At 36.7% G+C, this 15,580-nt stretch overlaps 2 protein-coding genes and 1 long non-coding RNA gene across 5 annotated transcripts in view; 2 read left to right on the top strand and 1 right to left on the bottom strand.

The window, feature by feature from the left end:
- LOC135279841 (uncharacterized) overlaps positions 1–15,580 on the top strand; it is a 418,268-nt gene that overhangs the window by 301,084 nt on the left and 101,604 nt on the right. The gene's annotated exons all lie outside the window — the stretch shown is intronic.
- LOC135279844 (uncharacterized) overlaps positions 1–15,580 on the top strand; it is a 76,992-nt gene that overhangs the window by 40,703 nt on the left and 20,709 nt on the right. The gene's annotated exons all lie outside the window — the stretch shown is intronic.
- Positions 308–15,580, bottom strand: part of GABRG2 (gamma-aminobutyric acid type A receptor subunit gamma2) — a 62,618-nt gene continuing 47,345 nt past the window's right edge. The window contains exons 7-10 of one of the 2 annotated variants that reach the window (XM_064387377.1): positions 7,253–7,405; positions 5,527–5,732; positions 3,755–3,778; positions 308–2,309 (exon numbers count right to left, since the gene is read on the bottom strand). In XM_064387377.1, coding sequence (XP_064243447.1) covers positions 2,034–2,309; positions 3,755–3,778; positions 5,527–5,732; positions 7,253–7,405 — 659 coding nt within the window. In that variant the 3' untranslated portion in view covers positions 308–2,033. The remainder of the gene's footprint in view (positions 2,310–3,754; positions 3,779–5,526; positions 5,733–7,252; positions 7,406–15,580) is intronic. The other variant, XM_064387378.1, reaches the window with a different exon arrangement.

The raw sequence follows: 15,580 nt of genomic DNA, 5'->3' as shown, positions 1-15,580 counted from the left end.
GGTGATTGGCACTCATTCAGATAGTGGTGACTCTCTAAGTAGATAAAGGAAAGTTATTTCTCTTTAGAGTACTTCCAATTCAGTGCTTTTTTACTTTTTTTTGGGGGCGGGGTGGAGAATAAGATTATCTTCAAAAGAGTCTCCATTCTTTCAAGTTATATGTGAGCCATTTGACTACAAAATGAGACAATGCAGAGGGTTATAAGGATTATAATCACTTACATTTAGGCAGCTGATGAATCCAACTGGTCAATCAATCTAATTCTCAAAGCATGCTGTTAACAAACTCATCACAGAAGAACTGGAGTTGAGTGCAGTAGTTTTATTGAAAAAGTCCACAGGTGTGTGCAATTCCTTTATTAAAATGTTTTCAAATACATTGGACTAGGAGCAATTGATGATCAAGAGATATTCCTTTTTTATACATTTTTATTTCCAAAACTATACAGACATTGGAAAACTTTCCTTTTCCTCCATTTCAATTAATAATGATTCTGTAGTGATGAGCTATAGGTGTCCCTTTTTAAGCTGCAAGCCCACTTTTCTGGAGGTGGTATTTTGCATCTTTGACAAATGAAAAAAAAAACCAAACCATCAGTCATATTTACATGTGCTTGAGGTTGCATAATTGAGCATCATACAGGTTCTGAAAACCAGTGGTTTTCAGGATTCACCCAGGTGGGTTGAAGGTTTTAAATACATACATAACTGCATACATGTGATTTAGTAGCCAAGACACCCTCTGTTCCCTTTTATTTTCAAGGCTATCTATAAATTCTGTGCTAGCCATGGTAAAGGTTGGTTTTAGTAAAGGTACTCACTGAGTGAAAGCAGCACTGACAACAACTATTGCTGGTCGAGGACATGAATGGGCAGAGAATTGTGTGTGTATATACAATAGAAGGACTAATGTTTCAAAATTAACTTGAAGATCTTATGTAAAAATGACATCTATATATGTAGAATAAAAGCTATTTCCTGTACTGGATTAAAGAATAAAAGACCCCCACAAACACTTGAGTAAGGAAAAAAGTGGAGCTCAACATGGGATAAGAACAATAGAAGCACATGGGTTAAATTCGGAAGCTGATCTTGCAATGTATAATTACTGGAGATTCAGCTGAAATATAGCAACATTACCAATGGGAAATGAAGGCTACAACTGCAGAGGACACATACATTACACTTTATGAGCTATTATATTGGCCAAAAAGATTTGTCTATATGTTATTTAATTGAATCCTTAAGGCTTCTCTAATATCTTGCATGACAGTGCTGTCTGCTTGGATCTTCCATGCACGAGGGAGAGGGGCAATTTTTCAAGAAAAAAGAAAATTAGGTTTGTCCACATTTCAATTACAATAGCACATCCAGAGACACAAAATAAAAGACAAAACTTTATAGTACCTTTTTTCATTTATTTTGGCCCCCAAAAGATGCATGCACTAGGCTTTATGTACTATAAGGTATTGAAATATTTACAGCATTGTACATGTGCTCTTAAAGGGATGGCAAAGGGAAAGGTCTGTTTTCATCTTGGTGGGAGTAGAAGTTAATTTTCCTAGCTTAATAATACCTATTCAAAGTGAGAGATGACTCTTCCAAAAAGAAAAGCCCACAGAGAATAAAGCTACAGCATAATTATACCCAATGTTAACAAACTGTACAGCACTTTACCTGGGAATTCTCTCTCTCACTCCTGTGTGGAATCACAGTATCAACTATTAAGTGATGTTGCTATGCTCCCATTGTCCTGTCTGCCCTGTTTCTCTGTATTCCAGCAGGTATAGGTGTATATTACCTATTGACATGATTTTATTTTTAAATTATTTTGGCATGTGGAATGGACATGTAATTCACAATAACCTGATGGCAGTTTTTGGACAAATGATATGACTGATATTTACGGGATTATGGCACTAAAGAATTCAGATCACTATAAAGCGCATCATAAATACTTCAAGTGGATTTAGGAAACCATCTCTCTAAGAAATTCAGTGAGTAAGGCTCATATCACTGATTTCCTACCGCTTTTAAAGGTACAGATATGATACCCAATAGACCAGGTTGAACAAGCAGAAGGCAGTCGGGAAGAAGATGCGGGCGTAGGAGTCCATTTTGGCAATGCGGATGTGTATTCTGCCGTGCCTCCACGCCCCCGTCCGACAATCCTCAAAGCAGCAAAAAAAACTGGCACAGTCCTTGCCATCGAGACACTCATAGCCATACTCCTCATCCCTTTCTTGGAGGTGTGTAGCATTGTTCATTTGAATTGTAGCTGATCGGGGGCGGATGTCAATAGTAGGTGCCTAAGGTGGAGCAGCAAAAGAAGAAAAAGATGGCAGAGGGAGAAACTGTTATTACCACCAGACTGGTTGGGGATGATGGTCAGCATGTGCATGATCATTCTGGGGGGTACATGGGAAATTGCTGAGGTGTTCTAGTGGCAAAATTACCTTGAGCTTATTAAATGCAGTTGCATCATACCCATTAGGGGAAAGCAGCACAAACCAATCTAAAGTTAACAGCCATGGAAAATCAGCTTCAAAGCTAAACTGAGTAAACATGAGAGGTTAAACGGAACATCCAGGAATGTAATTGATGGTATTTGAAGTTTTTGTTTTATAGTTTATGTGGCTGCTTGATATCTGAAGGCAATTTCTGTATTGCGCGTGAAAGGAACTGAATCAATTGGAAATGCAGGATTTTAAAAGGGGTTGTTCATGTTGAGAAAAAAGAATATGTATACACAGGAAAAAGACAAAATGTAGATTTTTTTGAATAAGATTAGGAGAACCTCTATAAGACTCTCCAATTATTTGAATATTTGCCGCTCACCACCTACTAATGCTCACAAGCTAGGAGGTTCAACATGTTCTGAATTTTATATAGTAGCTGTACATGTATATCTACATACATATAATTAGAATTAATTGAGCAAGTTAAACATTTAAAAAACACATTCACTGGGTGAATGCTGGGATGATAGGCATTGAAATTTCATGCTGATATTTATTAGGGAAGTACAACAATTCCATTCCATAAGTATGTAAATTCAATGTCATTTATTTTATGTGGTTTCTTCCCCTTCCCTCCCACCCCAACCCTTTAAAAAATTTAATAAAATCTCTGCATTTCTGAAGGGAGATAAGGTTTCAATATGGAACACAACTAGATATATTAGGTAATTTTCTCAGTGTGTTCATCCACTGACAACGTTAGAATCTATATGCATCTTAAACCCTTTCAAAACTCTGACTCTTTTTTCTTTTTTTGCATAATGAATAGCATTTGAGTAATTGATGGTGACATTGAGTTTTTTTTTTCAGGTCAACATCAGAATAATTTGGCTTTATAATTAGGAGTGAAATCACAAAGGTTAAAAATCTGGGGTCAGAGTTGAGTTCTAAAAGGGTGTATTGCAGGTTTTAGGCTAGCTGGTGCTATTAGATCCCATGGCAAATTGAGAGAGAGGAGCAGAAATGTTTTCATGTTAAACTCTCTCAATTCATGTGATCCAATAATGTTGGTCACTCCTGAACTTAGGTAAGTTCAGAACCATAGTGGTATTTGGGCTGCTGAATCAACTCAATAAAATGTTTAGAAATTTGTAACCATTCTACTTAATTAGGAAGTAGCTTGAGGAGTTTTCTCATTAATTAAAAGACCAAACAAAACACCACTCTCATCTAAGCTCTACTAGTTAAATTCAGCAGTCGCATGCAGTGAATTTCCATTCCAAAAAACATTATACCTTGAAGGAAAACATCCGAAGAAGCTTTCATTTTGTAGACAGAAAAGAGAATCAGAGGGTTTTGTTTTAAATTAAAGAAAGGAAAGAAAGAGACAAAAATAATGTAAATTAAAAATATGTTTCTAAAACATGGTAAGTCAAAAAGAACTCAATTTATAGAAAGATTGGGATTACAGCAATTGAAACAAGTATCTGTAACAGAAAATCCCCCACATTTTCAATTTGTCACTTTCCTGTTTACATCTGGGCCAAAGACATAAGATATCAAACTCCTGTTAGGTTTTCATATCCTGAGGGAATGCCAGTCTTTTATGCTGAACTGCTTTGAAAGAAGTCATTCCCATTTTATAGAAGCCCCTTTTAGAAAGAAGACTTTACCTGCAGACTGTGCCCTGAACACAACTTTTATGGTTGTTAGACTCTGTCATTAGGATTCTGGCAAGCATTTATAGTTCTGTTTCTTCTCAGAAACAGACAAGCAATGTAAAGAACAATTAAATCTGAGGTACATTTAGTTTTGGTCCTCTACCTGACTGCATAAGACACACAGACACTTCTACGTCCATCTAACACAGGACACATCACTTGATCATTTTACCTTTTTTTTTATAGTCTACCTCTCAGCAGCTTTTAAACTTGAAATTATAGGAATAGTATGTAGTGAAAGGTTCCTTAAGTGCTATTTTTTCTATATCCATTTTTACGATGTATTTTAAAACTAAAAGAGAATAGCTTCAAAAGTCTTTGAATATGTTAGCAGAACAAATATAAATTACTTTATTCTTTGTTAAATGCCTGATATGGATATAAAAATACTCTCTTAATGTAAAACATTTGTCCTTCACATTTTTCACTTTTTTTTCCTTTGGTTGGTTTAAATTTTTGTTTGTTTGTTTTGGTGGGGTTTTTTTTATGTGGGTGCTTTGGGTTTGGGGCTTTTTGTTAGTTTCTTTTTTTTTGGGGGGGGGGGGGGGGTTGGGGGTTTTTGGGTTTTTTTTGGGGGGAGATGATTAAGCTAAATGTTTTAGAGATTCTAGACAACACATTTGTCAGTGCAGTTGCCAAAGGCAAGGAGAAATCTGTCCTGGACAAAATAAGCATCAAATTCTTTCCGTCTCTGGGCAAAAGCCCAAATTGTTACTGAGGGTGTTCCCAGGATTTTTTCACTGCTGTTATTATATACATTATTTTTACTTTTGGGTAGCATATATCCATAAGTATCATTATAAACTACTGAAAAATCACTTTCTAAGGCAAAGTAGGTAAATAAGGTAAAAAATATACAAAAAAAGAATTTAAGGAAATAATAGAAAGTAAACAGATGCTAAGGGGAAATTGGAAAAAACACACCAAAGTCTGAATATAAAAGTTTAAATGTAGTCCTGGTAAACAAGGTAGTCATGTTAATAATGTGGACATAAGTTAATGGCATAGAAATTGCTAATACTAATACAGAGAAACTGAGATTTTTTTTCTATGAAGAGATCTATATATAGCATAAATAATGGCTTTGGTAGTTGTGGTAGTTGTGCAGAATAGTTTGGTTAAAAAGATCTTTATGCTAAGAAATTAGTTCTTCTAATTAGTTCTTCCAGAAAGCTGCAATATGTTTTTGATTCTCAAAGTGAATATTTGCATTCCTATTGTTATGAAGGATGGGGCTATAGGTAATAGAAAAGTATGGAAAAAAGGGACGGTTATAAAGAGGGATTTAAATGCTTTCTCAGAAAAATTAATTAAATTTTAGGCCTTGCTGGTAAAAAGATACATACTGGGTTTTTCTTCTTTTTGTCTTTATCCTTGCTTGGCTTTCTGTTGCTGACAAAGTAATGCAAAGTTCCATATTCCACCAGTGCAGAGAACACAAAAATAAAGCAGACTGACACAAAAAGATCCATGGCTGTCACATAGGAGACCTTGGGAAGAGATTTACGAGCAATTGTACTCAGGGTGGTCATTGTCAGGACAGTTGTAATTCCTAGTAAATAGAGAGAAAGAAACAGAAATAACATTACTTCAAGTAGAAAACTGATTTTGCCAGTTATGTCTCTGTGGCTGGTTTTGAAACAATTTCAAACATGCAGCAAAGGTATTCAGTAGCACACTCCAGCAGTGAAATGCCAGTTCAATGGGAGCTTAGAGGATTAACAGGGGTAATGCAACATTTTTGTGTGGTCACTGCCAGTGCTGCTCTGTAGAGTACTTTGGTTAGATGAATTCTGAGACATTTAATTTAAGGTTTTGGTTTTGTAGTTTACTTCTGGGGAGTTTGTATTTTTATTGAAAATTGAAGTTTAGGGTTTATGCACTCTAATGCTTAAACAGAGCAAGAGAAAGATCTACAAAATAGAAGTACTGTGACAAGTCTCACCATCCCTTCCCTTTCAGAACATTATTGCATGTATTGCAATGTGAAAAATGTGAAAAAATACATCAGTTAAAATCTACCACATTTTTTATTGCATTGTTAGTTTTACTTTCTTACTGGTGCAAATAGATTAATTCTCAACAGAGGGAGAACTCTGTTTTGTGTACCTAGGTAAAATTTTAAATAATAGCTGAATGCCTTTATTAATTTTGTACTACTTTAAAACAGATTTTATAGCCTCTTTTTAAAGAGGATGTGAAAAAAACCAATAAAATGCTTAAAGCTTTCTTTTATTGAAGCCACTGGTCCCCTGTTATGTTCCTTCTAGAGAATCTGGAATGAAAATTGTGTACCCTATTTTCCACTCCAATGCTCTGTGCTGTGGTTCTCTGAAGAAATGAAGATGCAGAAGGAAAAACTGAAATAATTCTCACTTGTGTGGATTTAATGTAGAAAATGTGTTAAAGTTTCTCTAGCTGAATGTTTCTGCTTTGTTATTTCTTACTGTTACAGCTTCTTTGCACAAGTAAGATTAATTTGGTCTCTTAGTTTATTTGTGGAGCAGTTGCTAAATGTGTAGAAATTTCTAATTCTGATTAATTGCATGTCACATTTTCATGTATAAGGTTTTGGATACCACCAAATTCAGTTGATTTTTTTTTTCCTGAAGTCCATACTTGATTGTTGGTTTCTAAAGTGGTCATGGTGGTACGTTCTCCCCTTATTACCACTTTGACACACAGCCAGAATGGTGGATTCCTTCTAGGTAGTTATTTAATTTGTGTTGCCAGTCACCATAATATGGAAGTAGAACAAGTGAAACTAATGCACCCTGCCTCTAATCCAGCTGTGGGTCCCCATCCTCTTGGTGTTTATAAAAATTCTGCTGAAATCAGAAAAAATGTGAAATCTTTTATTGTTGACAGTCTACAATAGTCAGAATCTGACATGGTAAAAAGGAAGACATGCAAATATAGCTCAGTCTGTGTTATTCCTTGGAAATTACTGCATTCCTCTAAATGAGGAGAGTTCATGTGAGGTTGTCTGTTCTCATATTTACAAACTGATAACCTGCAGAGGTGTCAATTAAACATAATAATGCTTGAAGGAAACAGGAAAGATAAACTCACCCAGTGATGTTCTGGCTGGAACTGCATCCTTATTAATCCAGAATGAGACCCAGGACAAGACAACAATAAGTGTGCAGGGAATGTAGGTCTGAATAGTGAAATAACCCATTCTCCTGCTCAGGTTAAAGAACACAGACATGACTACATAGTCTCCTGTAAAACAAAAGCAGAACAAATAGAATAATGTTTTAGAAAACCAACATAAAATTTGTATGTAAGAGCTAGAGCTTTCCTATTCCACATCTGGGGTGTGTGCATAAATATTAACCTGATTCACCAGATGTACTGATAGCAAATACACACACACATCTTTAACACAGCTCTAGCTCAAGAACCAGTGGATTTTCCACACTAGGAAAATTAGCAGTCATGCAGATTAACTCGGGGAACTTTGCTGTATGATTTCAAGGGTAACCTGCCTTGCACAGCAGGAGTTCTACCCAAGTTATTCCTCATAACCACACCTGACTGGTATGATCCCAGCAGCAGCCCAGGGTGTGGTGGGGGTCCAGCCTTCCTCCAGTCTCTGTGTCCCCATCAGTGTGCTCCCAGCTCCACTCTCAAGTGTTGCATGCTTTTAGATGTACTTCCTAAATTTTTCATGCTCTTAACTATTCTTCAGGGCTACGTTGTGTCAGTAATTATTTATTTTATTTTCCTGCTGATCTTGTGTTGTATTTTCTCCTTTAAAATAATTTGAACTCACATTTCCTAAGTGACCCCAAAAGCTGGGCTGGAAGTTCCTCAGGTGTACATAACACATCATTCTTATTCAGCAGTTTGTGATTCCCTTTCCAGGTTCTCTTTCTCTCTGAAATTAAGTAAATTTCATCTGGGTTCAGGAACACAGCCAAGCTTCAGTTTTTTATGTGGTTTGTTTTTTAGTTTTTGGGTTTTGTTGGTTTGGTTTTTTTGGTTCATTGGTAGGCTTTTTGTTTTGTTTTTTGGTGGGGTTTTTTGTTCTTGTTGGTTGTGAGTTTTTTCCCTAAACTAAAAAAAAACCCTAGTTCTTATCTTTACTTCAGATTACAGCACTGCTGGGAAAAATCTTGATTGCAAAGGAGCTACGGAACCCCAGGGTACAAAGGCTTCATTGCAATTCAGTGAAATGCAGCCCAGAGAAGTCTCTAATGGAAACAGGATATGATTTGCAAATATAGAGTGAGCTAGTTTTCCAGCACTATCAAAGAGTCTCTGTGGCTAATGCAAGTTCTGCTTAGATCAGTACCTTTAGTTAATATTGAGTTCCTTCTTTTCTGGCATAAAAAATTTAAATTTCTCCCAAAATAATCCCTTTGAACCTGACCACAGAAGAAACTTCAGAGATATTTTTCAAGTGGTGCTTCTTAGTTAATTTTTTTTTAATTTGAATGTTTATATTCCTGGGATTGACTGGCTTTAGTTTAATTATATTATAATTAAACCAAGAACATAAATCTCCCAGATTTTAGATATGCAGTTTTTAAGCTGATACATCTGAATATGAGTGAACAGGTGTAATAATTACACTCTGATTATTTCCTTAGGTCACAGATAACTTTGCCGTGTATGTGCATATCCTTCATATACCAAAAAAGTCCAACCAACCTATCAAAAAAAACAGCACTCATCAGCAGCACTGCAAAGCTGAAGCCATAAATTTACAGTATGACTCATTCTTCATCTCTCTGGATTGTATATTAACTTCCTAAGGAATGATTATTTTTTCAGTTTTTGGAATTATCCCTTTATTCACTTACCTTCATATATGCTATTAATAGCATTGCTATTTCAATTTGATTCTGCTATGATATGGCAGAGATCACTTGTAGCAGTAGCTGGTTTACTTCCATGCAAACGTTTTTAAAGAGAAGGATTTTATGCTCACTGTTATTATACCAATTTAATGGGGCAAAGAATTTCCAGACGGAAGAGATTAAATATAAACCCAAATATAGATCAGAACAGAAAAAGGTACAAAAAGACCCAGAATTAAAGTTTAAGAATTAGGTGTTTTATTGCTGTTCTTGTTTCTTTCTACTGAAGTTCCAACTGCTACGGACTCTTTTGGAGTAAATGAGTGAGGTACCAGAGCCCAGGTAACTACTTGCTCCTTATTTTTTGTCCTATACTTGCACAGGTCTTTTTGCCCAACTGTTTGGCAGCTGTAACCCTCCTGCCTTGTACTCAAAGGTATCCAAGCCAGAACTTTTCTACAGGATTAGAGTTAAATCCAAAACTCGGCACCTGTGCTGAGAAGAGCTAGATAGTGATGATCTGGACCAGGGCATAGTGCAAGCCCTCCCTCACACGCTGTCCTTGTTCAACAGCTGTGTGTGCAAGCCAGCCCAGGGGTGCTGTGAACAATATGTGAATATACACCTATGTGTGTAGAGAGAGAGCAACCTCAGTCCTTCTATTTTATAGACCATTTCCAATTACTTTTTTTGTTTGGTTTGGTTTTAGTAGTGATCCCCTGGTGTCTGTGGAGACTTGTCGGGATTTTCCCTTAACCCAAGGAATGCTCTTTATACAGAAAACTATTACACTAATATTTTTACAGTAGCGTATGCATTATTTCAATTTTTTTGTTGCTGTTCATAATGTAATCCACAAGACCATGTAAAACATAAACCAAACTTGTAAAGGCCTTAGTCCAGCCACTGGCAGTGAAGCAGAGCTTTGAATTGTCTGTCATCTCGAAGGTGCACTTCAGAGGGCAGTTCATTCCCATAGAGCATTAACAGTGACAACAGGACATCTGCTACACAAACTGGAGACACTCTAAGTGCAAGTGTTTCACATCTAATCAAACTAAATTCTCTCTTTTCTTTTTTTCCTTCTTTTTTATTTTTTTAATACACAACTTCATAAGCAAATATGTTTAGAAAGAACATCTCCCTGCTAAAAGGTTCCAAAAGTTCAAAAGTTATATAATTGTTGTAGGACTTTTCAGCCCTCACAAATATTATTGCACATTCTTTTATGCAAAGGCTTTCTTCCCCAACTGATACTTGCATTTAAAAAATCCAAACTATTACAGAATGGTATTTGTAGGAAACTCTATCAGTTCCTGTACTTTAAAAGTCCATAGTGTTGTTCTGACAGACCTTATTTCTCATGCATTGTAGAATTGGAAAGGTTTAACTGAAAGCTCAGGGAAATAAGAGACCGTATATATTTTATATGAGTTTTAAGGTTTCTACTAATGTAGAAGTTAAATCAGGGGATGTAAAAACTTCAGTGTCAACTATAACTTGCCAAGCAGTGTGGAATTGACCAATATGATGAGTCACTCAAGGATGTATAAATTCTTCTAAATTATATCTTACTTTTTCATCTGAAAGCCTGCTGATGCTGCAAGCACTGCTGTGTTATGGAATGTTTCAGATCCTTACAAAAGAAAGGAATTATGTTAATATATTACCTTGCTTTCTTGGGGTTTTGGGAAGTGGGATGTACAGATGACTTTTTTTTATTTTTTGAGGTAAAAATAAGAAAAACAAATGGAATTTACGAATTGCCAGGACAAGGCAAGTTAATAATTTGGTAATGTACTTAATATGTCTTTTAGCCTTGAAGTAATATGTTCTAGTTTTGTCTGGGACAAGGTGCATTTTCTTTTGAGTAGCTGGCACAGGGCTGTGTTTGCATTTAGCATGAGAATGGTGCTGATGCCACACTGATCTTTGTTGGTGCTAAGCAGTTCTTACCCCAAGTTCAGGAGTTTTCTGTCTCATGCTCTGCAGGTGAGTAGCTGCAGAAAAAGCTGGGAAGGAGCACAGCCAGGACATCTGACCCAAGCTGGCCAGAGGGATACTCCACACCCTGGGATGTCTTGCCCAGTACATGAACTGGGGGAGTGGGCTGGGAGCTGCCAGTCACTGCTTGGGGATGGGTTGGGAATATCAGTCTTTGGTAATGACCAAATGCATTGTGCATCACCTGCTTCTCTTGGCTTCTGTCACCTTCTCCCCTTATCATTGCAGTTATAACTAGTGTTATTTACATATTTCTGATTAAATTATTAAGTTGTTCCTGTGTCAGCCCACGAGGTTTACCTTTTCTTTCTGATTCTCCTCCCTGCTGGGGAGGGCTGGTGGGTGGGGAGTGAGTGAAAAGCCACATGTACTCAATTGCCAGCTAGGGAAAACTGTGACAATAACGAGATAAGGAAAAGAGGACTAAGTGGTGGAATGCTCCAGAGAAGTATCTTGCTGGGATTGCCAAGTTTACTTAAGTGATGTTGGAACGATATAACAGCAGGTCTTCTGAGATTTTGAATAAAAAATTCTCTGAACATACAAAATAATGCAAGACCTGAGATGTGAAATTTAAGACTCAGTCTCAGTTGTCGCAACACATACATCCAAAACGTCAAATGCATCAAGTCCCCTGTGGAACATGGACTTGACAGTGCTTTGCTTTAATCACACCTTTCTTGATGGAATCTTGCCTCAGCCCTGTTTTTATCCAGATTTGGTTTATTTTCTGACTCTATTCATGCACTTCTCAGCTCTTTAGCTGAGACCAGTTTAAATACTCTGTTATTTTCAGATTATCTCTGTGCCTCAGGTGATTTTTCACTCCTGGTGTGTTGCCTGCATGAAGCTGTCAAACTAAGACATTAGTTTAGTAAAAAATGGCTAGACTTGATCCTCAGCACAATGTCATTTATTAGTCTTCACTTGGCAAATCTATAATCGTTTCATTATTACTTCATCCTGTTTCCCTGAGCTCTGTCTCTTGTTTGTCCAATATTGTCTGCTGCAGCAAGAAAGCTTCTCAGACTGCCAGATTGCTGTTTGGAACACTAATACACTTTTGGAGTTTTCTAGAAATGAATAATAGTGCAACCTGACAGTATCTTTATAAGACAACATACTTAAGCACTCAATGTTTGGCATTGTAATTAGAAGATATTGGATTGCTTAGCCATTCACCTTATGTAGGTCTCTACTGTACATTCCTATTGTCCATTCTGAGGTATGTTTCTATTACACGTGTCTAGAAAGCAATACCTCCATAATTTTCAGTTTTTTAATAAATACAAAATTTCCCTGGAATAAATAATCTTATTACACTGAGGAGCATAATAACTGATCCTTCATATATTTAGATCCTTCCTCTCTTTCTCTGAATGTACACATTTCTTCTATTCCTTTGTAGTAATCTGTGTTTGTATCTGCTTATAGACAGTCTTCATCTGAAAACACAATAGCAAATTAACCAGTTTCATCATGAAAAGGACAATCACATATATTTAAACCAGAATGCACTCCCTCTGGAAAATGGTATCCAGGTCGTATTTATCCTCACGTATAAATGCTCATATCATATTTTCTACTAAGTGCATATTCCTCCCAATTATGTTTGGAAGATCAAGAGATACAGAGCAGTGTTCTGACTTGAGACAGCATCTTCATGCTGCCACACTGAATGGGAAATGGAATACTTCTCTTGAGGCACACAGAGAAACTGCATGAACCTTAAGTCATTTCCAGAGTAGGAGATAATTTGAAAATTAGATTAATACCTCTGTATTCAGTGCTTGTGACCTTAGTAAACCCTTGCAAAAGGTTTTATTTCTAACAGTCCTGTTCATCTTAATTTACACAGACTCATAGAAGTCTGTATGAACTTTGGAAATTGTGGTCTTCCTCCTAGCCTACACTTGTGTGACATAGTGATTTGAATACCAGGATTCTGTTCTACAGCAGGGGAAGTGAATTCCTGATTTGAGGAACCATCTGTGCATATGTGCTGGCCTAGGTCCCAAAGGTTCAATAGAAGGAATTAGTCGTGCCAGGAAGCACAGCCAGAGGGAATGTACACTGTGCTTAAGTGATTTAATCAGCTCAGTGGGTGTGATCCTTCATTGCTCCCTGGTTGAAGAGTCGTTTGTACCTGTGCAAAGCGAATGGGGAATTACACCCATGCTCTCTTTATGCATGTTTAAGTGACTGTGCAAAATGTAAGGTACTGGGGAAAAAAGCCTCTAATTTGTGCTCAGAACTGATTTGGAAGCTAGTGCAAATGCAAGAGAAAAGAACACCTTTAAAACACCACAAGAAATTGGTGTCTTAATTATAGTTCAGGTAGCAGCACTTAGAGCTAAGATTATCTCACACTTAGTATTATGAGATTCTTTCTGTTGTTTAAAATACTGCTGGATTTCAATTATTGAAAGAATTGCAGAAGAGCTTCAAAAATCATATATTGGCCACACAGTCAAGTTCCTTGTATGTGTTACTTCATTCTCAGATGGTTTTTGACTGGGGAAAATTCAGTGTTTAATTTCTGTTAAGGATACAGAGTTTTGAACAGGGAAATTCAATTAGGTGAAGGGCTGGCCTTGTTGTGTGTTCACATCATTAGTCATTCATGGCTAACTTAAAAGCTTTGGAAAACAGTGAATGTATGCATAGGCATGTCCATATGAATAAGGTTTTTGAGAGTTTATAAGAAGACTATTTATTTCTGTTTCTTGCAAAGCTACACACCATTCTGAATGGCAGGAACAGAGGGATGGTAGAAGTGGCTCTCTTCTCAGTCTGTGTTTTTCCTTTATATATTCCACTGCCTAAAATGTCCAGCATTTCTCTGTGCTGCTGAGAGTTTATAGCACATGAGCTCATCACCTCATGCTGACTCCAGGGTGTCAGGAGTTTCATGGTGGAGATCTTCTCCCTGAGTAATGACAAGTCTTCTATTCCAGGGTCTGAACAGGATTTTCTTTGAGTGTTTGGTTACGTTGAATAATTTTGCCAATGTTTAGTAGTATAAAAAAATCAATGTCTGTTTTAGTTATTCTGATAATATTTATAATGTAGTGCCTTTTGTGTTTAAAATTTTACAATTTGTGGAGAAAACAAATTATGTAGGAGAACATTGGTAATGAGTCAATAATTACCAGAAAAAGCTACCAAGTACCTTTATTATAAAGTTTTAAAATCTGAATTTTTTCTCCCCTACATGAATTTGTTAAACTGCCAAAAAAAAAAATCAGATAGCAGAAGAGTAATGCATTTGCCAAACTCTCCCAGAATTTCTAGCCTTCATTTGCTCCTTAAGAACATATCAAATTACTAAAAACTAGGATTGATGTAGGTTATATGGTATGTAATAAGCACAGTTTTGTTTGTGCAGCAAATACCAACCACCTGGCTCCTACAGACAGAGGTGCACCCACTGTCCAGATACCCAATGGGCTTTTATCCCCCAGATTTACACAGAAACCATACAGAGAGGAGCAAGCACTTTTTAAAATATTTGTTTAAAGGGACATGTTAAAATATAGATAAAAATGGAACATTTTCTCAAAATTACTTCATATAAACAACTATATAAATAAATTACATGCTTCTAGATGGGAAACCCTATCCAGTTCATCTTTCTGGATGGAGTATACATAGGGGAAAAAGCAAAAACAAAACCTCGTGCCACAGGAGGGCACTGTCACCACAGAATAGAAATGAGAAAAGCTTGCAAGTCTGCCAGTGGAAAACTGAATCTTAAAAATTTCTAATTATTCTTGCCATTGAGTGTTTGTACGAACACTGAAATGGCACAACTGACTTGTGTGGGTCTGGTATTAGAGGAGCACTTTTAAAGACCAAGCCAAGTCTTGTGTGATAGAAATATCCCCAAAGTAGCCTCACCTTTGTGCTACAAGTAATGAATATAAACTGAATCAATTGTTAATGAAGAACAACTGTGGCAGCAGACTTTATCTTCTTTTCCTCATAAATACCTAATAGATACATCCTTGCTCTCTCTCTGTTTTGCTGTCAGCGTGGCCAGCAGTCTTTTTCTTTAGGCAGAGAACACAGCTAGTGCTCTTGGTTTATTTTAAAAGAAGGAATGGTAAATGGTAGTTTGATGGAATAGATGTGTTTTCTTGGGTTTAGTCATGGTACCTGGAAATACCATTAGAAAGCAGTGCATGATGTCTATGAACATCTCCTGTAGGAGCTTCTAAATCTCTCTAGTTCTTAAAAAGTTGCTGGATTAGTACAAACTATAAAAATAATAGCAACCAGGACCAAAAGGATTCAAAATTCTGCATCCTTCATAAAAGAGTTAGGCTTAGTGCCATTTTTAGACAGATATTCAGCAATAATAGAAAATAACTAATTGGTAAACTTGTGGGGCATTGCCTGTAAAGCAGCTGATTTCCTTCCCACTGTGTGCCCTCCTGGCATGCTGGAGGTTACCCAAAAGCTGCTGCAACTGGAGAGAAAATGAAAGAAAAAGAAAAGAATGCAGACAAATGTCAAATCAGGTGTTGGTACCAGAACTCTGATGTATGTTCTGCTCAGCAGTGGCTGAGGCAGATCCCTGTCCCCA

Source organism: Passer domesticus, chromosome 13 (genome assembly GCF_036417665.1).
Source record: "Passer domesticus isolate bPasDom1 chromosome 13, bPasDom1.hap1, whole genome shotgun sequence".
Classification (NCBI taxonomy): Eukaryota; Metazoa; Chordata; class Aves; order Passeriformes; family Passeridae; genus Passer; species Passer domesticus.
The sequence above is the reverse complement of the archived record's forward strand: the minus strand, read 5'-3'. Positions and strand labels throughout refer to the sequence as shown.